The sequence below is a fragment of the Dipodomys ordii genome, unplaced genomic scaffold (assembly GCF_000151885.1).
Source record: "Dipodomys ordii isolate 6190 unplaced genomic scaffold, Dord_2.0 Scaffold42, whole genome shotgun sequence".
NCBI classification, from domain to species: Eukaryota; Metazoa; Chordata; class Mammalia; order Rodentia; family Heteromyidae; genus Dipodomys; species Dipodomys ordii.
Genome location: NW_012267258.1, coordinates 1,246,435 through 1,267,967, shown reverse-complemented (window position 1 = coordinate 1,267,967; position 21,533 = coordinate 1,246,435). Strand labels below are relative to the sequence as shown.

At 44.3% G+C, this 21,533-nt stretch overlaps 1 protein-coding gene across 4 annotated transcripts; it reads right to left on the bottom strand.

Moving 5' to 3' along the window:
- Window positions 1-299: 299 nt before the first annotated feature.
- Csrnp2 (cysteine-serine-rich nuclear protein 2) lies at window positions 300-19,654 on the bottom strand. 4 transcript variants are annotated; one of them, XM_013018841.1, is made up of 5 exons: window positions 19,530-19,654; window positions 13,147-13,383; window positions 11,401-11,660; window positions 6,126-6,422; window positions 300-4,451 (listed from the first exon to the last, which is right to left on the bottom strand). In XM_013018841.1, exons 2-5 carry the CDS (start codon window positions 13,295-13,297, stop codon window positions 3,528-3,530), a joined length of 1,632 nt encoding a protein of 543 aa, XP_012874295.1. In that variant the 5' UTR covers window positions 13,298-13,383; window positions 19,530-19,654; the 3' UTR covers window positions 300-3,527. The 4 variants fall into 4 exon arrangements, with proteins under 4 accessions (XP_012874295.1, XP_012874298.1, XP_012874296.1 ...); XM_013018844.1 differs by having other exon boundaries at window positions 11,602-11,660; window positions 19,530-19,615; XM_013018842.1 differs by lacking the exon at window positions 19,530-19,654 and adding an exon at window positions 19,422-19,477.
- Window positions 19,655-21,533: the final 1,879 nt, after the last annotated feature.

Here is a 21,533-nt window from a genome sequence, read left to right as displayed (position 1 = left end):
AGGCTGGCCTCAAACTCCTAAGGTTTGAGGGATCTTTCCACCTCAGCCTTCTGAGTAACCTGGACTACAGGTGTTCAACACCACACCTGGCTTCACTGCCATGTTTTTCATAGCTGTTTTTCCCCCATAGGATTCCTAGCTGATCAGAATTGCACTTAGACTGGAGCATAAAAATCTTTGTATTTTTGAGTGCTCTCTTCTATCCTGCTATGACCAAAAATGGGACATTTTTCTTTTGTCCTTACTGGCATGGATTAACCACTCCCTTTCAAATACCTTCACTTTTTTTTTTTTTTTTAAATAACTTAAGGGAACATTGTAAAGGAAAAGCTAGAAAGGAAGTGCTGACTGGTCTCTTCCCCAGTGTTTACAGCCTTCAGCCCCTATTGTCTTAAGGGCTGTTATACAGTCCCCATGGATCTTAAATTACTTGCTACCTCCACTGTTGCAGAAACCCAACTATAACCGACAGTGGCTGTCTCCTTTGGGCCATAGGTCAAAACTGGTGAAGGTACTACCCAGCCCTGGGAGACCAGGAGAGATTGACATTAAGATAGTAAGTTATGTTTAGCTTTTGTGTGTACATCTATGACCTGTAGTTCTGTAATAACTTACTATAAATGCATGAAGCACTGTTTGAACCCAAGACTGCCTGAAATATGCTGATGGAAATTATTCTTGTACAACCTAATCACTTTTCTAAGGCTCCTTTTACAAGACTGACATAATCTAATGAATGTGGATTTAATTGGTTGAAGTAGAACCTTCTCATGGGATGGAAGTTTTGAAGGAGCTGATTTGAGTTGATCTTCTAGTGGACATTTTAAAATGGTAACTAAGAATGGAGAGAAATGAGACTACAAAGGGCGAAGATGTAACAGGGCAGGAGCAAGGCTTCCTTCCATTAAAGAGGTACATAGGACCTCTGAGGCAAGACAGGCTTGTGGTATTTCAAATAGAATATTCTCCATTTCCATCACAAAGTATTTCTCTTGTTAACACTATTTCTTGACTGACCTAATTGGTTTTATATACAAAGCCATAAAAGCCTTTCTCTAACTAACAAGTAACTACTTGCAGTCTGCTAAGATAATAACAACACACCATTCTTTTGAATATTTGTTTAATATTACATTTAAATATTCTCTTTAAATACAGCATTATCACAATGTAAAGAACCTAAAGGGGAAATTGTTTTCAGAGAACCAGACAAGCTTTGGATTCACATTAAAAATACTACCTGGGTACAGTGTGTGAGAAAGGAACTGGAAAATAACAGAGTTGTGGTCATGAGTCATTTCTTTCATCTAGGCTTAGATGAGTGGGACTGAAGCAATCTGCTTCTATAATCAGGGCCTTGCTTTGCTAGCAACCATGAGCTATAACGTTGTCCAACTCAGATAGCACCAGAAATGAGATGGACTTAGGTTGTAGAAAAGGCCTTTTGCTTGACAATAAATGTTAAATGCTAAATAAATGCTAAATGTTTAGTATTCAGAAGTTTGGGGTCAGTTTGAGTCAGAATTATACAGTTAATGAAGGAATGGACTTAGATTAAGAAACTATAGTTTTGCAGGAATATCAAACACATTAGGGGTTGGCAATGAGTTTAATAATAATTACACATTTTAATTCATGACTCCAAAGGGCTTAATATGTAACTGGAATCCATGTCCTAAATTAAGTTGTAACCTTTCTAAGGAGGGAATGTGCAGAGCACTCCTTTAAACAAACTTTGATTATTTTCTTCTTTGAGTTGCATTCCCAGTTAAACTTCAGACTTGTGTTTGGCAGTTCTAGTCTACGTGGGAATAGCATCTACATCCCAGGGACTAAATTTTGTGAGCCAAAGGCACAGGGAGAGATAAGGATCTGTGTGTATTGAAGGACTCTCCTCTAAACATAAAGCCAGACAAAACCAGGAAAGGCAGAAGTAGTTAAAACCTATACCTGTCTTGAGTGAATGCCCTTCAGGCTGAGTTTAGAGATCATATAGGTGGAGTACTGCCACCACATACGTGAAGTTGGCTCTAAGACACCAGACCTTACTATCTCCCCCTATCCCACCAAAAAAAAGGCATTACTTTTTTCTTTTCTGAAATGAAATTTATACCATGCTTCATTTGCCAGAAATGAAGCTTGGTATAAAGATGCTAGAGAACCAGTAGTGTTCGTTCCCTGCTGCCTCCATTGTAAAAGAGGCAAAGGTATCATTGCCAATAAAGAAATCAATGTTGTTCAATGGAGACTGTGAAACATAAGCTGAACATGAGATGAGTAAGAACTGACGGAAGGAAGGTCTGAATTCGAGTTGTATTATTCTATACATTTTAAATACAATTAGATATTGAATTCAGTGGAACCTGGAAACTGTATATAGCCTTTAAGAATTGATTTGGCTTCCAACTTTTATAAATCATCCAGATGAAGGTATCTGATAAACATCTGCAGTTCTTAGTGTTGAACTGGAATAGTGTAAGAACTCTAACCCTGTATATATTCCAAGAAGGACAAGGAGTAGAAGAAAAACATAAAACAAAAATGAGTTGATGACCTTAGATTGCCACATCTTATATTCCACTTAAAGCTCCAATCTCCCCAAGGGTGGGGAGCTGATAAAAAAGCGGACATGACAATAGTAAAGTCATCTTTCCATATGGTAGGCTGTTCCTGTGGCCTCCTTTGGACATAGTTAATGCTCTATGGGATGGATGGGTGAGCCTCACCTGAAGCTGCTTGACCCAGACAGCATTAGATACATGCAGAAGCCTCAGGTTCTTCAAACCACACACCTGGCCAATATAGTTTTTTTTTTTTTCTTTTTTCCTTTCAGTCAAAGGATGGAGGAAAGAAGACAGACAAATTTAACTCTAGTATCTAAAAACATGTGAAAGAAACAATTCAAGTTATAGACCAGGAATCCCCAGTGTGGGGAGCAGGTCAGAAAACACCAAACATGTTAAATATTAACTTATTTACCAAATAGGTTCAGGGGAAGACGAGTTAAAATTTTAGACATCCTGGAGGTTTGTAGAGAAAGCAAGACCCTTCCACCCTCTCTGTAGATTCAACCAGGTGACCTTTCCAGGTGTATGATTATGATACACCAAGATGGGATGTCAGAATAACCACTGAGAGAAATGAGCTTGTCCCTGCCTGAAGCCCAGGTGAGAAGGGGCTCTGCCAAGCAAATTCTTGTGTTCTGGTCCCTATGTGAGGAACAGCAGCTTGAGTTACTCAGCTACTCCTGTGAGATCCTACATCTTTGCTTTGATGGCCCAGAATGTTTAGTACTGGGCACTGTGCAGCCTCTTCTAAGACTCCCCAGATCAAGATGGGGCCGCTCCTGGTATTGTTTCCATTTTAAAAAATACTTGTACAAACAATCCTTTCCCATCCAGTTTCCCCAAAGACCCCAATAAAATAACATGGGAGCAGCAGCTGCTTCTAGTCTTGTTTCGAAATGGCGTTAGATAAAATAAGGGAATAAATAGAGAACGGGCAAGAGGCAGGACGGTGCGCCCATGTCACACTGCCAGAGGGAGTTCTAGGGCAGACTCTTCGGGTGGCCGGTCCTCATTCTGCTGGGAGCTCTGCTCTACCCCACAGCCCTCTTCATTGTCTGTGCGGAAAGGGAGGCTTGAGGGGGACCAGGAGGGGCAGAAGTCTTCGTTCTCAGGCTCCTCGGGGTCACAGTCGTCAGGTAATAGCGCATCTAGGGTGGGTGCTTTCCCTACATCTGACTTACAGAGAGCAGCTGGGTCTGTGGGGCTGCAAGCCACCAGTGAGGTAACAGGGAGGGAGAAGACACTCACATCCTTCTCCTTGGGGAAAGAGGCTGTGCCTTCTTCGATACCAGGCTCTCCTTTTACTCCTAGGACTGGCCTCTGCTCCACCTGGTAGTAGACCAGGGGCCCACTGTTCAAGTAGGACGGGTTGTTCACCGTCGAGGCAGATGGGTGGTCCGAGTTCTCAGCAAAACATAGAACAGAGGAGCCGGGGGGCAGCTGAGCCTGGATGAGAATGGGGGCCGTGAGGCCTGGGCACAGCTCTTCAGGCACAGCCAGGGGCTCTTCCAGGATGCACACACCCAGGCTCTCAATGCTTGAGTCCAGGCTGGCACTGGAACCACTAGAGTCTTCCTCAGCCTTGAGCCGCTCCAGTTCCTCCGCACTCTGCAGGTGCATCACTGCAGTCTCATTCTCAGCGATGAACTCCTGGAAGTCCTGAGTCTCTGAGCCCTGAGCTCCTGTCAGGCTGCAGCTGGCAGTGGGTGAGGGCTCCTCCTCAGGGGCTGCTGGGCGACTCACCTGCCGCTTGCTCTCTAGCTCCAGCTTCATGATGGTATGGAGGTAATGAGTCCGCACACGGATTGGATTAAACTCTATGCGCCCAGCCATGTTCCCACAGCCATCCCTGGAGCAGCCGCATGGAAAGGACATGCGATCCACCTATAGGAGGCACAAAGAGGTTGAGGCCAGAGGAGATGGACAGATCCAGCAGGGGAGACAGGAGACATTAGTTGGCAAACTCAGGCATTTGATGCCTTCTTACACTTAAAGCAGCAATGGGGCCCACACATGACATGCAAGCCCAAGCTAACAGTTGAAATGGGACTTTTCAGACCACATGTGCTTCAACTCCAGCTCAGCCATTAATTATTGGTGTGACCTCAAGAGAGTAGATTATTTCTCCCCAGGGCTTTATTTCCTCTTTTAAGTAAGGCATTGACAAAAATCACATCAGAGGCTCCTTCCAGTTAGAAAGCCCAGAGACACATCTTTGAATACTGACAAATCCAAAAGTGGAAGAAATGCAACTTGCCTTGGGAACTTCCAGAACTTACCTGGTTCACAAACACTAAATGGCTGGGCCCAGGCCTACAGCCTTCTACAGTGGCAACAGTAAATGGAAGATCTTGCTAGTCCAAAGCAATAAATACATTTTAGAGAAACTAAACAAAGGTGCCTTAGTTTGCTAGGGCACGAGATGAGGTTCAAACAAATGGCCAGCTTTTCTCTACCTGCTTCCCTTCCCTGAAGGTTGCCCAGTTTAGTTCTGAAGCAGTCACAAGATTAACTCACAGTCTACACAGCTACCTGAAAAAGATGCTTTCTGTCTCCCTAAATCCCTTTATACCCCCAAAGGAAAAATACATACACACACATACCAATAGTTAAAAATTAAAAACACAAGGAAGCAAAAAGCAGAAATAACACAAATGTCTTCCTATAGTATGAACTTATAGGAATACTACTCCAATCCCACCGACTCTGTGTGTGTGTGGGGGGGGGGGTGTGTGTGTATGTGTGTTGGTACTAGGGCTTATATTCAGGGCCTCATACTCTCACTTGGCTTTTTCACTCAAGGCTGGTGTTCTACCACTTGAGCCACAAATCCAATTCCAGTCCCGCTAATTCTTAGGACTGTTCTGTGAATTGACAGATTCAGTATGATACTTGAGTCTGAGAAGAAGTACTTAGCCAGATCTGCTACAGCTAAAAATAACAAAAGGTTGGTCAGGAAAAGTTCAATAAGGACTCAGCATCCACAGTCTAGAGATACACGATGCAGATAAATTTCATTATTTGGGATAGTAGTAATGCTTTTCACTAAAATGTATCTTCCAAACAAAGTCTTTTGTCAGAATGCTGACATAGGAATGACCCTTCCCCTCCAGAAACTGCGGCTTTAAATTCTGCCAGGTCAGGTCTGATCTTGAATTATAGGATCTCTAAGCCATTTTTGACTCTTACAAAGTTGGAGTCGAGGTGTTGTAAGTATTTGCAGGTAGACCCCTCCACAGGCCCCTGCTTCCTTTTATCTTGAGGAAGCAGTCGGAATTCAAGCACAGTTACTAAAGTAACCATATACACCTCTGATCTTCCCTTTGCTAACAGCGCTGCTTATCCCCTCTGAGGTAGGAAACATAAAAGAGGCACCTCCACAACTTAAGAATCCTGTCATGCTTGTTTCCTTTGTTGGCGGAGGAAGGCTGAGGAACCCAAGTACGTTCATAGCCCTGGGGCCCCCATCCTGGGATGGACAGCCTTCCATCTTTACCAGTACCCCCACCACAACCCCCTGGACTTGGTGTAAATTATCTCAGGCTGACTCTGACTGACCTGGCATTTAATCCCAGCCTGGCTACAGGCACATGCTTCTGGGTCACAATACAGCCGACAGTCACATCCACACTCTTCTCGAGACAGCCGGATGGCTCGAAGTTCTTGTTTCTCTTCAGCATCAATTCGGTGGACCCCAGAAGCCCTCAGCAGGGCCCGTCGACGTTTGGTGGGCAGAGGCTGAAGGAAGAAGTAATCATCCACTTCCACATTTTCCACATCAATATCTTCATCTGAGACGTCATCCAGGGTCAGGCCATCAGCCTCCACTGACTCTACTGTCCCATTCTTGGTCAGCTGCCAAGAGATAGGAAAGGTCAACCTACAGAGCGTTAACACAAGCCTGCTCACAATGATCAGACAGCAGCACTATGTGTTGAATTGCTGCCATCATGGGAAGAAAGGCTCTGTTCCACAGAGAGATGTGAGGGCTGAGAAACTTTAAAGTTTTTAATTTTCATTTAGCCACTAGTCTCCATGACTAAGCCACCAAACTGGAGAGCACAGATTAAGTGGTAAAACTAGAGCAGAAGGATAGGAATCGTAGGCTGCTCTAAAGTCACCCCATCAACAGGTGAGACATTGCCTTTCTGGGTCCAAGTTTCTCAGTGGGTGTGGTGGTACATGCATGCCTGTAATCCCAGCTATTTAGGAGGCTAAGGCAGGTAGTCTGTGCAACAAAGCATAATACTGTCTGAAGAAAATTTTATAACCATATTTCACCTTCTCTCTTGGCAGGAAGTTGCTTATAAACATCCCCCACCAATACTCTCAGCCTGACTGCTTGATAACAATGGGGGGGGGGAGGAAAGGGAGGTGTGTGTGTGGAGGAAGGAAGATATATCAACAGGTATTTAAGGGATATACAGATAACCTTGTAAAACATCCTTCAGCTTGTACCTTACAAACCCAAAAATCTACCTTCAGGGTAAAAAGGTACATTAAAGTATATCCCATAATGTGAACAATTATTTGTGTGTGCAGAAGAGCTGCCTTTCATTAGTCAGATGAAGGGAAAAAAGGCTACTGATTAACAGCTATCAAAGAAAGCCCTTACTTCTATCCCAGAAGAAATGCATTCTCTGTCCTTTCTAATTTTTTTTTAATGTGACTTCAAAAGAAAGGCCCATATAAGGAAGAGTGGCATAAATAATATTGAGTATACTAATCTGGGCAGGAATCTGGGTGTTCTGGGTTGAGATGGACAGAGAGCAGGAAAGGGAATCTCTGTGAAAGGACAGGCTGAAGACAATCTGTGTCTGAAAGAGTTCTGCAAACTCACTAGAGAATCCAAGAAAATGAGGCCTCACAGTCCCTAGGGCTCTGAAAGCTGCTAGCAGAATGAAAGCCTAGTGACTGAAGTGTTTGGTTTATTTCATCAGACAATAAGCCTAGTGCTAGGAAAGAACTCCTGGGAGAAAGGTGATGCAACAGACCTAAGTAGTAAATCACATACCTGTTTGTTTGTTTTTTTTTCTTTTTCCTGGGGGTAGGGAGGACTGGTTGAGAAATGCAAAGCAAAGTAGGGCTTCTAGGGGCTTTCCAGTCTATTACTTTTATACCAGGTAGGCTAAGGTACCTTTCTGAAAACCTTAGGATTTGGACCTATATCATTAGATATAGTCTCCCAAGCACTCTCCCTCCTCCCATTAGAATCTCAAGGCAGGGAGATTAGAAATACAATAGAAATAATGCATGTAATAGAATTTGTGGTAGAAGTGGCATTTCAAATTAGTGACAAGTCTTCTAGTCACTGGTATTGCAATGTCTGCATATTCTTTAGGAAAAGAATAAATTTTTGGGGAAATTTCTGGGAAAGAACAGAATGAATTCTATATGGATAAAACAGCAAAATATAAACATGACAAAACTAAAATATTAGCAGGGAACACAGCTCAAGTGGTGTGTACTTGCTGGCCTGCTTAAGGTTGTAGGTTCAATCTCCAGAACTAATAAAATATTGAGGAAAAAAAGATGGGCACCGGTGGATCATACCTAACTGAGGAGGCTGAGATCTGAGGATCGCAGTTCGAAGCCGGCCCAGGCAGAAAAGACCCTTTATCTCTAGTTAATCACCCCAAAAGCTGGAAGTGGAGCTGTGGTTCAAGTGGTAGAGCACTAGCCTTGAGCACAAATGTTCAGAGAAAGTGCCCAGCCTCTGAGTTCAAGTACCCCCTCAAAAAAAAATTGAGAAAAATTACATATAATGAAAATGAAGTAACTCCCAAGATGTAAATGGAATGGTCCAAAGGAAAACATACATTAGATGGTATTTGAGAGATTCAGAATGCATGGGTGTATGTGTGCCAGCTGCCTTCCTTATATACCATTAAAGACGGGGGTGGGGGGGAAAGAAAAGAATAAACAACCTGGAAAGGGTAAAGTACAATAATACATCTAGCATCAAGATGTACCAAATACCAGCACTGCTATACTCACTAAACACTCTAAGTAGGAATTTAAATTTCAGTCTTGAGTTTGTCTGGCATTACCTCTAGAATTCCTAGAAGCGGGTCACAACAGGATGGTAACCTGTTTAGAAAAATGACTCTTCTACCAGATTTAGGAGGGAGGGATTGTTTTTTAGAGAAAGAAAAGAATGCCTTCATTAGAACTGATGAAAAGAGTTATTTGCCCAGCTGTTGCTATAGCAGCAAGAAGGTGACAGAGTTGGTGATGGAATTCCTCAGAAGAAAGGCAAGGCTGAATGTCATTCCAGTTAGAGAAACAGGTGCAAGGCTTTAAGGCCAGGCTGACAGTTCTCAGAGGGAAAGGCATGGGATCTTGTAAGCCTAAATCCTCTTCCACCAGTTCTTTTTTTTTTTTAGAACTAGTTGTGGGGCCTGAACTCTGGGCCTGGGCACTGTCCATCAGCTCTTCAACTCAAAGCTAGCACTCTACCACTGAGCTACAGTGCCACTTCCAGCTTTTTTCTTTTTGCTTATGTGGTGCTGAGGAATCGAACCCAGAGCCTTAGGCATGCAAGGCAAGCACTCTACCACTGAGCCACCTTCCCAGCCCTCTTCCACCAGTTCTGTACCTCACTCTTGGTGAATTTCACCTATGACCCTGGAAATAATGCAGCCAGCATGCTTTGGACTAAAACAAACCCACATTTTTTGTTTTGTTTTTCTGTGTTGGGAATGGAACCCATGGATTCATACAATAGGTGAGTGTTCTACCCCTGAACTGCACCTCCAGTCCTGGGGTCTAGGAGACTTATACAAATGATAGTCACGGAATGGCAAACTGGGTGAAGATAGCAAATGAATGGCTAAAAAGAGCTATCTGTAATAAGTCTTCTCCTAAGCTGAAGAGCTGGTGCTTTATCAGATAGTATGCACTGTATTATCCAAATCTAAGTAAATATGTAATAATGTTGTTTGCACCAGGAAGATTATCAATCATCTAGGGTCACAGAAACAGCAGGCCCCCTTTCAGAGAAGGTGAAAAATCCTAAACCAGCACTGAGAAAAGAGATAATCTTTTGACAAAATATTTAAAACTGTGCTTCTTGTAAAGCCCAGTAGTTCACTCCTTATAATCATTCCTATAATCCCAGCTACTCGAGGAGGCAAAAATAAGGTGGACTGAAGTTCAAGGCCAGCTCAGGCCAACTGTGAGACCCCTATCTCAATCAATATGCCAGGCATGAAGGCATGCCCCTATGATGCCAGCAGCGTGAGAGGCGTAGTCAGGAGGTGGCATAGGTAGGGTATTGTGTTTGGAGGCTGGCCTCATCCAAAAACTACAGAACCTACCTGAAAAAGAACTAAGCAAAAACAACAACAACCAAGTCTAAAGGTGTGGCTTAATCAGCAAAACCTCTGTCTACTAAGTGTGAGTCCCTAGTTCAAACCCCTGTACTAGGGAGAAAAAAAACCAAAACCAACAAAAGAAACAGTATTTTGGAGGGTGGGGGGCGCCCACTTCTTTGGGTTTCCATGGTGACAGACTTAAAATATTTCAGGCATTCACATTTTAAGTGTTTTGTGGGTTTTTTTTTTTTTTTTTTTTGCTGGTCCTGGGGCAGAACTCAGGGCCTGGGCACTGTCTCTGGACTGCTTTTGCTCAAGGCTAGCACTCTACCACTTGAACCATAGCAACATGGCTTTTTCTGTGATTAATTGGAGATAAGAGTCTCATAGACTTTTCTGCCTGGGATGGCTTAGAACCATGATCTTCAGATCTCAGCCCAAGTAGCTAGGATTACAGGTATGAGCCAAGCCACCAGTACTGGGCCATTTTAAGATTTTTTTTTTTTAATTGTTGCCTGTAATGGTAGCTACTGGGGAGACTGAGGTCTAAGAATCTAAGGATTGTGATTGGAAGCCAGCCCAGGCAGAAAAGTCCCTGTAAGACTATTATCTCTAATTAACCACTCAAAAAACTGAAGTGGTGCTGTGGCTCAAGTGGTAGAGCACTAAACCTTGAACACAAAGAGGCTCAGGAATAGTGCCCAGGCCCACAACCGAGAAAAAAAAAAAGGCTGGCCTGGAACTAGTGGCTCATGCTTGTCTAATGCTTGTAATCCTAGCTACTCAAGAGGCTGAGAGCTAAGCAGTTCAAAGCCAGCCACGGCAAGAAAGTCTGAGACTCTCAGCTCCAATTAAGCACACATACACACAAAAGGCAGGAAGCAGCACTTGGCACAAGTGGGAAAATGCTAGCCTTGAGCAAAAGAGCTCAGGGATAGAGCTTAGGCACTAAATTCAAGCCCCAGAACCAGCAAAAAAAAATGTTGCAGGGATAGTGGATAAGCAGGGGAAGGCATTTTGCTATCTCTAACAGAAATCCTCTAAAAGATGACAAGAAAGGCTCAGAGGCTCAGATTGAGATTTGATTGCAGATCTGACACTTATTCCAAAGAGATGAAATCTCTAAGTACCAAAATAAATTTAAAAATAAATAAATGGACAGGAATTGGAAGTATGGCTCAAGTGCAGAGTGTCAGCCCTGAGTGAAAAAGCCAAGCAAGAGCAGTGAAAGGCCGAGTTTAAGCCCCAGCATCAGTATTGTTATGTATTAACAACAAAAAACAATGGGTAGCCCAGCATGGCAACACAACCCTGTATGTAACTTAACACCTAGGAGTTTGAAGCAGGAGAAATGTGAATTGGAAACCACCTTCTCATATATATAAATGGCTAGTTCCAACCCAGCCTGGGCTACACTGAGACTGTCTCAAAAAAAAAATATGCATGCATACATATAAACATATAAATGGGCCTTTCCTTTGCTGAGGCATAGGGAAAGTACCAGACTCCTTAATCACCTTCATTTTCTTGGCATGGAGTTTCTCCTCCTTCAGGTGCTCACGAAGAATCTCTCGATGGTTCACCTCCTGTTCTTGTGCAAACTCACAGAGTGTGTAGCTGCGTACAGAGTTATGGCGCTGGGCCATGCCCAGAGAGCTACCGCCCTGGCTGGGCACACTGGTGAAACCCTGGCGCCTGGCAAAGTAGTATACAGTCACCTGGTCAAAGCGCACATTCTTCCTCCGTAGCTGTTTCTGCCGCTTCAGGATGGATGTGGCTGAAAGGAGCAGAGACAAGGTCATTAACTCAGACATGGCCTGTTCAGGGCCCTCCCCCTTTCTTAAGCATGAGGCCCTTAAACTCTTTCCCACATTCGTGTTGCCTGTCCCTACAGAACTCTCTAGTTTTTTTCAAATCATAAATGCACAGTTGGTAGGGTCCTTGAACTCAGCTGGTTCACACCACTGCCTCAAGACTAACTTCATCTAAATAGATGGCCGCAAAACTTTATTTTTAGATAGCAACTGGGAAGAGGACAGCTAGGTAGTCTTTTCAGGATGTAATAATCAATCGCTTCACTGGCCACCTGAGGCAGTTTAATTAAAATTACGAAGATTTAAAAATTCAGCTCCTCAGTTACACTGACAATATTTCAAGTGCTCATGGGCCACATACAGCTAATGGCTACCAATGGACAAGGTAGATAAGGAACATTTTTATCATGACATTAAATTATACTGGACAATATAGACAGACATACAGAGAAGATAATACTCCCACCCCAACCCCTTATAGTCATCTAGATAGTCTACTGTTATACCATGAAAGCAATCACAGACAATGGTGTGACTGTATTCCAATAAAAATTTATTTATAAAAATAGGTAGTGGGGGCTGGGAAGGTGGCTCCGTGGTAGAGCGCTTGCCTTGCATGCCTGAGGCCCTGGGTTCGATTCCTCAGCACCACATAAGCAAAAAGAAGAAAGCCGGAAGTGGCGCTCTGGCTCAAGTGGTAGAGTGCTAGCCTTGAGCTGAAGAGCTAAGGGACAGCACCCAGGCCCAGAGTTCAGGCCCCACGACCGGGCCCCCCCCCCAAAAAAAAAATAGGTAGTGGGTCAGATTTGGTCATGGGCAAAATAAGACCAGAACTTCTTTGTGTGTGTGTGCTGGTACTTTGGCTTTAACTCAAGGCTTAGGCACTGTCCCTTAGCTTTGTTGCTCAAGGCTGGTGCTCTACCACTTAAGCCACAGCTTCACTTCTGGCTTTTTGGTGGTTAATTGGGAGATAAGAGTCTCACGGACATTCCTACCCAGGTAGCTTCAAACTAGGATCCTCAGATCTCAGCCTCCTGAGTAGCTAGGACTACAGGTGTGAGCCACTGGTGCCTGGCCTGTCATCATATTTAAAATGCCAAAGAACTATTTGAACTATAAAATGAAGAAATCTAGATAGAGGTAGCCCAGCTGTCTAGTCAGTAGCACTTGTGTCCTGCTACAGCAATATTTCCTGAAATTCTAGGGGAGTTTGTCGGGGAAAAGGATGAACATCTGAACTCCCATTCTAGGAACCCACAAACCATGATGTACTTAAAAATAGCTGGAGTAAGTCACACTTCAGTCTATGCTCTTGGAGCGATGAGGTATTCCAAGAGCAAGAAAAGACGACCTGGGCAAATCCTCAACTGGACAGAAGCAGTCTCAAGCTGTAATGACTCTCGGCTTGGGGAATGTGGGGGGCCAAGCAGGGAGGAATGGCTCACTCACGTGTGAAGCTGGTGGTTGTGGGAGGATTGAGGCTGTCGCAGCTGTCAGCACTGTCACTGCTGGAGATTTCATCGTCGGAGTTGGAAACTGATGAGCCCACATCCACATCATCAAACTTCCTCTTGAGACCAGAGCCCGTGAATGCATCCATTGGGTTTCAGAGGGTTTCCTTGTGGAGCCTACCACACTGGTTCCAAAGCTCCTGCTCACCACCAGTTAACCAGATGCATTAGGAGTCTGCCCAAGGGAAAATAGGTGTCACCATTCCTGTCCTAAGACAGGACCCCTTTCTAAGTCTACACACACAGCTCTCAAACTGAAGAAAACACATTTGACCCAGCACCAACATCTGGTTTCTCTACTGATTCCAGCCAACATTTTCCTACTCTCCCTTCAGCCCCTCCAGTCCCAATCACTCTTATAATAATGATATGAGTAGCCACAGCTCTCTTCTTTTTGGAGGGAAGGCCTAGGGTTCAAATCCAGCTGGGCTTAGGCATCTTTAGCCCAGACTAACAGACACTGTTCTAGTTACACAGGAGAGCTCTCCAAGGGCCCAATTGGAGGAGCCGGGGATCAAAGGCAGAATTAGGCTTTGCCTAAACATAAGTTAGACCCAATTATTTTTCCTAGTGATAATATAGCTTGGCATTCCCCAAAGTATGTATCTTAAATATACTAGTTATATGGATATTAATAGCTTTTACACAAAAATAGGACTGCTATGTCATAATAATCAGTTTAGAAAACTGCTTAGAGCAGAACCGCTTAGAGGCTTTTAATATACTAATGAGCATGGTGAACGCTGGGAGAAAACCCAGAAAGCAGTTTCACAAACCTGATTGTGGAACCTACTGTTTCCAAAGTATGTGAGGGGGCAGATAATCTCTGGAACACACTTTGGGAAATATTGCTTCAAGCTTTTAATCTTAAAGGGCATCCACAGTCAGGAAAGCCCTTGACCCAGATCTTCACAAGTGTGAAGAGTCTCACAGGGTCCTCAAAAGGGCAAATGTAGTACTAAAGGATTCAAGATTAGAATCTATACTAGCTTCAAAACCCAGAAACTGAGTAAGGTGCTGGCTGGTGGCCTGTAATCCTAGCTACTCAGGAGGCTGAGATCTGAGAGTGGTGGTTCAAAGCCAGCCCAGGCAGGAAAGTCTCTGAGATTCTTAAACCACTAGAAAACCGGAAGTGGTGCTGTGGCTCAAGTGATAGAGCACTAGCCTTGAGCTGAAGAGCTCAAGGACAGCGCCCAAGTCCAGAGTTCAAGCCCCACAACTGTCAAAAACAAAAAACAAGAAAATAGGACTTGGGGTTATACCACAGTAGTAGAATGCTTGCCTAGCATACACAAGGCACTGGGTTCAATTCCCAGCACTACAAATTTAAAAAATTAAAAAAAAATCTTTCACAATCTCATATTGGCCTAGCATCATCATCATCATCATCATCATCATCGCCAATGTGAGAAAAACATAGCTTTATAATTTCTGCCCTTTTAAAAGGAAACAGTAAAAAAAAATAGTAAAAGAACAGATAATTTACTGTTTACAGCAATATGGCAGACAGTGTTTCAACATGCTATCCTGCAACAAAGAAATCTGAAAGCTCATTTCCTAGGTTCAAGTCTTTCTCCTCTGTCTTTGGACTTGAGTTACAGGAGGACACAAATCTGCCCAAGAGGAATGCTGTGCAGACCAAAGCCGCATGTGATGAGGTATGAGAGAAGCCTCCTTTGCTTTGCCTCAGTAATGCCAGAATCACCCAGACTATGATCTCACTAGTTGCTAATTATGCAGCAGGAATAACAACACTGCCCAGAACTACTGGGCTGCATTACTGCAGAGCAACTACCCAGAATATACTGTAGTGGCAAGAAGTACCTGCTACAGAGTTGTTTTTTCTAAACTATGTCTCCTGGAAGCAATTTAGATCAGTTCTACAAAGTCAACCAGATCTAAGAAGTATTTTAGAGAACATAATTCCTAATCTATCTACTCAGATCATGACAATTTCTGTATTCAAGTCACAGATGTACCTAAAGACTTCAGCCGTCCTAAGTCTCAGACAAGCACATTCCTCAGATAAATTTGGCCAGGGAGGGGGAAAAAAATCAAGCACTTGCTAAGAATTATAATTAAATTTTAAAATAAATCCAAAATACGAGTTGTGTTTTTCAGGCTACTGATCAGAGGTCACATTCTTAGGACATGGTAAGAATGGAGAATGCCAAGGACATTTTATGGGTTAGGATTTTTAGCTGGCTAACAAATTTCTCATTCTGTCCTATTATTGGGTGCATGGGCACAGGGCAACACCCTTGTAATTGAGTGCACGTGAGTACAATGAAAACAAAGAGAAATGTTGATACTGAATTTAATTTTTCCTTCTTACTTAATACCTTATCAACCACATGAGAAATCATGAGCAGAAAATCTGCTTTCTCAAAAAGGGATTAAATCCTTCTTCAGTTTTAATGAAGTTATAGGTTCTTTCTCTGATAGCAATTACTAGAAAGGGGGCTTTATTCTCACCCTGGAAGCATGCAAGGATTTCTGGTTAGAAGAAAATGTGCAGTCCTCTAATTTCCTCAGTTGTCCCTTTGCTTTTGGTGGTATGGGGTTTCTTTGAAAATTGTGTGTGTGTGTGTGTGTGTCTGTCTGTCTGTCTGTGCCCATCCTGGACCTTAGACACTGGGCTTGGATGCTGTCCCTTAGCTTTTTTTCACTCAAGGCCAGTGCTCTACCACTTGAGCCACAGCTTCACTTCCAGCTTTCTGGTGGTTAATTGAAGAGTGGACTTTCCTGCCCAGGCCAGCTGACTTTGAACTGAGTCACACGTAAATGTGCGTTTGTTCCAAAATCATCTTATTACTAAAATTCTACACCACCTTATCACAGTGGGCCTCAAAGTATCATTTCTCTTTAGGTTACTTTTTGTGCTCTTGAATGTAACAAGGGTTCTAAACTATTTGTTTCAATCTCTCCTGGTCTTTTTTCCTATGCCTTCTCTACCTCTGCAGCTGGAATAATGGTCTCTATGCAATGATGAGGTAGATAGGGAAGCAGGATAAAAGATAAAGATATTAAACTTAGGAGAAAAATTTCCTTAGGCTGATAACAATCAGATCTATGTGGGTTATAGTCCATTAAAGGGCTGGGGATATAGCTCAATGGTAGAGCACTTGTATAACATACATGAGGACTTAAGACCCTCAGCACCACAAAAACAAGCAAAAAAATATTTAATCAACTTGGATAGTACTTTGGAAATTTTTCTCCTACTTTAGCTCTCTTCACCTTACCTAGACCTATCTGCATCACTTTCTCTGAAATTAATTTCATTAGTTATTTTTAATTGCATTTATCATTCCTTGACAACCAATATAATAATACAAGTTGACATTTCAATTCCACTCTCCTTAGCCAACTCTTTGATGCAAATTTTACTTGTTTATGGGCACCAAAAACAAACCACTCACCCACTTCCATAGTGACCTGAAGAAATCTTTTTTCTTTTTCTCTTATTCTAGTGTCAGCTATAATAGATTCCGTGCTTTTCAATTCATCAAACTCATCTTTAATAGAAGCCAATCATTCCCATCTCTCTCAAATATTCAATGGTAGAGGATCAATGCTATATTCAAGGGATAAAATTGTAAGTTATACTCTACGCACTTTAAAATAAAGTTGAGCTCGAATAACATAGAGAAATAAAGATGAGACTAGAATTCTGTACTGATAACTGACAGTTAATTGTCGAAAGGACCAACTCAAACAAAGGCTTTTGCTCAAATAATGTATCTCTCTGTAAAAGCTTTGAAATGTTAAGTGAAATGAAAATCAGTTGATACTTTCTGACTACATGCCTTTAGTCTTAAAGAGTGTCTAGCTGATTTCCCAAGAGTATATGAAATAGTTCAGATCTACCATATATAGAAGACATTCGGTTAATACCAAATAACACTAGCATGTATAGCCGGGTACCAGTGGCTCACTCCTGTAATCCTAGCTACTGAGGAAGCTGAGATCTGAGGATCATGGTTCAAAGCCAGCCCAGGCAGAAAAGTCTGTGAGATTCATCTCTAATTAATGACTAGAAAACTGGAAGTGGCGCTGTGGCTCAAGCGGTAGAGCGCTTGCCATGAGCTGAAGAGCCCAGGGAATAGCGCCCAAGCCCAGAGTTCAAGCCCCACGACCGACAAAGAAAAAAAAAAACAAGAACAATAACAACAACAAAAACAACTAGCATGTATATTTGCGGGGGGTTGTGGGGGCTGAACTCTGGGCCTGGGTGCTATCCCTTAGCTCCTCAGCTCAAGGCTAGCACTTTACCATGTGAGCCACGGCACTACTTCCAGCTTTTTCTGCTTATGTGGTGCTTAGGAATCGAACCCAGGGCCTCATGCATGCAAGGCAAGCACTCTACCACTGAGCCACATGTGTATTTTAGTACTAGATCTAAGTTTCTTCAGTCCTAGAAGATTCCTATAACTACCAAAACCTACCAACCAATGATCAGCACATATAAGACTACTAGGAGAGATAGCCAAGGGGGAAAAAAATCTGTGGAAGCAGAATGTATATGCAAAGTTTAGGTAATGTAAGCCTATTAAAAGTCTCAAATAAAAAGAAAGAGAAGCTGGGCACCAGTGGCTCATGCCTGTAATCCTAGCTACTTAGGAGGCTGAGATCTGAGGATCATGGTTCAAAGCCAGCCCGGGCAGAAAAGTCCGTGAGACTCTGATCTCCAATAAACCACTAGAAAATCGGAAGTGGCACTGTGGCTCAAGAGGTAGAACACTTGCCTTGAGCTGAAGAGCACAGGGACAGTCCCCAGGCCCAGAGTTCAAGCCTCACGAGGGACAAAAAAAAAAGAAAGAGGAAGGGGGGAGAGGGGAGGGAGGAGGAGAGGAAGGGAGGGAGGAAGGAAGACATCTTACAGGAGAAAGGATTTTCAATGAACTGGAACACAATCTCCTGTTAAAGGACAAGGGACTCAAATCTCTAGTAAGATTGTCACAGCTACCCAGAGGGGTTTTCCTTTTTGCTTATGTGGTGCTGAGGAATTGAACCCAGGGCCTCATGCATGCAAGGCAAGCGCTCTACCACTGAGCCACCTTCCCAGCCCCCCAGTGGGGTTTCAAGAAAGGCAGGCTTGTTACTAAGTTTTATGATGAACCTGAATAAGATGATGGCATGCCCTGTTTCCCTTTTATAGTATGGTTGATTATCAAATACTACAACTTTCATGCATCCGGATGTCCTCTTATCACCAGGACCATGAACTCACAAATAACTCAAGTGAAAAACTCCTGTTTAAGCTAGGTATTTAAAAGAAACTCCCACCCCCTATTTGCCCATTCAACTAACATAAGGTTAGAATGTGGCTCTGCATGTCTAAACTACCATCGTGGGGAGGCCACAAGATCCTTGAGGTAAAACTAGAACATGATGCTGCATTAACTCTCAAGGATAGCCCGTCATTTATAATTGTGGCACACATCAACATTGTGGCTTTGGAGAACTGCAAGATGGAAAGCCAGTAAAAGAAAATCCGAAAGAACTATGGCTTCGCCGTGAACTGAACACTGTAGGACAAGGGGACAGTGTTGTGTCGTGGGGATAACTTCTAACATTTCATACTGAAGAATGGTTTGTGTTGTCACACTGCCGCTGTAAACCCCTTTAAAACGATGAATCGAAACCACAGTACTAAAATGGATGCATAGCAGTCGGCTGCGTGTTTGGGCCGGGGGTGGGGAATCAAACTAAGCAACCAGGGCAAATGATGCTTTCATTTTTACACACAACGCCAGAAAAAGAAGAAGAAGAAGAAAATGAGAGGCATCAGGAATCGAGGCTGAAGGATCATGTCAAGTCACCAGTTCCCTTTAAATAACCACTAGCGATGAAACCCTTCAGCTCTCGACCCATTTCTCTGTTTCCTGCTAACCTTCCCGCTCATTTCAATGTCTGCAGCCCCTACTCAGCCTTCCCCATCCCTTCCTGCCGGCTACTCACAAATTCCCAGCCACTCCTCCCACATTTTCCCCGATTCCCCCTCCCCTTCCTTCACTTCCCTCCATCCTACATCACTCCCCACTCCACCCGCAAGCCTGCCGGCTCCCAGAGCCGCCCATCCGTCTCCCTCGAGGTGCCCCCCGCAGCTCCGGGCCCGCGACCTCCGTGCCCCTCGCTCTCCTGCCTCTTCCCGCGGCGCCCTCGCTCCCCGCCCCCCGACCGCTCCGCTCCGTGCTTCCCTCATCTGACCCCTCCATCACCCGGCTCGGGACCGGACCGCTCCTCCACAGCCGCCCGAGGGTCGATCCCGAGTCAGGACGAGGCGGCGCCCTCCGCCCCGCACCCCAGGCCCATTACCGGCCCCGCCGCGGCTGCCTCCTCCCGTGATGGTCTCTGCCACCCCCGCCGCCGCCGCCGCCGTCGCCCCAGCCCGGGTAGGGAAGGACGGAGGAACGAGCGAGTCCCGGGCACCGCGGCGACGGTCGGGGAGCTCTCAGGGCGGCAGGGTGGGAGGGAGGGTGAATGGGCCGGCCGGCCGGCAGGCGGGGGGGGGGGGGGGAGAGCGGGCGGCTCCGACAACTCCGGAGCCCCTGGCAGCAGAAGGCCAGAACCGCCCCGGCTCCGGCTAACAATAGGCTCCGGCCGCAGAGCTCGGGCTCTTATATGCGCCGGCACGTCCTCGCTGGGACGTAGGGCACGCCGGGAAATGTAGTCTACGTTCTATCTTCTCACCCGATGCATGCCGGAAGTTGGAGGCGGTGAGTGCCGCAAAGCACAAGCCGGCAGGCGGAACCACGCCAGTTACAGACCCCGGAAAGAAAAGTGAGGTGTGGCTGCGGCGTTTTGAAGCGGAAAGGCCGGTGACCCATTCCTCAGCTACCCATCTTGAAGACTGAGCGGATTCCCCTGTGAAGTTCCCCTTTTCCTTTCTCCAGGACCCCATTTCCACGCCCAAGGTGGTTGTCCTTAGCTTTATAACGATTTGCTGGAGCCTGCACTGAGTTATAAAGAAATGACAGGCAATAGCTTAAGTAACCATCTACCTTTATGATTAAACTGACTTAAGCGGTTTACTTTGTTGTTGTTGTTGTCGGTCGTGGGGCCTAAACTCTGGGCCTGGGTGTTGTCCCTCAGCTCTTCAGCTCAAGGCTAGCACTCTACCACTTGAGCCACAACGCCACTTCCGGCTTTTTTCTTTTTGCTTAAGTGGTACTGAGGAATCGAACCCAGGGCTTCTGGCATGCAAGGCAAGCGCTCTACCACTGAGCCACCTTCCCAGCCCCGTAACGCTTTATTTCTTTAGAGGAAAATTCCTTAGGGTCTGAGCGTCCTAGTTTTGCAACCCACCTTTAAGTTGGTTAGGAAAAAACATAATAACGACGAAGTAAAAAAATCTGGGTATGTCCTTTAGTTCCTTCCTCCTTCACTGACTATCACTTTAACTTTTTCCCTCCTGTGTTTTACCATTCTGGCCTTGTAGTTTGAATCAGTGCTACCACCTCAGGGCCTTTTGCCTGCTTCATACTTAACTCCTTCAATTTGTTCTAATGTCTCCATATCAGAAAATTCCATAAATGTACACATACATATATATGCATATATATACATACATACCTGTGTCTCTATCATCTACCTGCCTACCTACCTATCTGTTGGGGACTCACTATGCAGTGCAAGTTCACATCGAACTTATTATCTTTCTGCCTCTGAGTGCTGAGACGTTAGCCATATTTTCAAGATAATGGTTCTCCTTAGTTTTTGTCTCTTTTTTTATATTTCCCAAGCTTTATTATCTGATATGTGTGTGTGTGTGGTTTTTGGTATTCACTCACTTGACCAAATTCCATGAGACAAAGGAATTGTTTTGTCTACTGTGTTCTCAGAATCCAGTACAAAATCCAGTATTTGGATGTTTGGGGACACAGTACCTATCTATGGATAGATGGATGAATAGCAGAACTTATTTATTTTGGGCTGGTACTGGGGCTTGAACTCAGTGCCTAGGCATTGTCTCATAGCTTTTTTGCCCAAGGCTAGTGCACCTACCACTTGAACCATACCTCTACTTCTGGCTTTTTGGTGGTTAATTGGAGATACAAGTCTCATGGACTTCTCTGCCCAGGCTGACTTTGAACCATAAGCCCCAGGTCACAGCCTACAGAATAACTACGATTACAAGCATGAGCTACTGGCAAATTCAGATCAGATGTTTCTAGGGCTGGGGATGTAGCTTAGTGGTAGAGTACTTACCTAGCATGCATGAGGTCCTGGGTTCGATCCCCCAGCACCCCATAAACAGAAAAAGCCCGACGTGGAGCTGTGGCTCAAGTGGTAGAGTGCTAGCCTTGAGCAAAAGAAGCC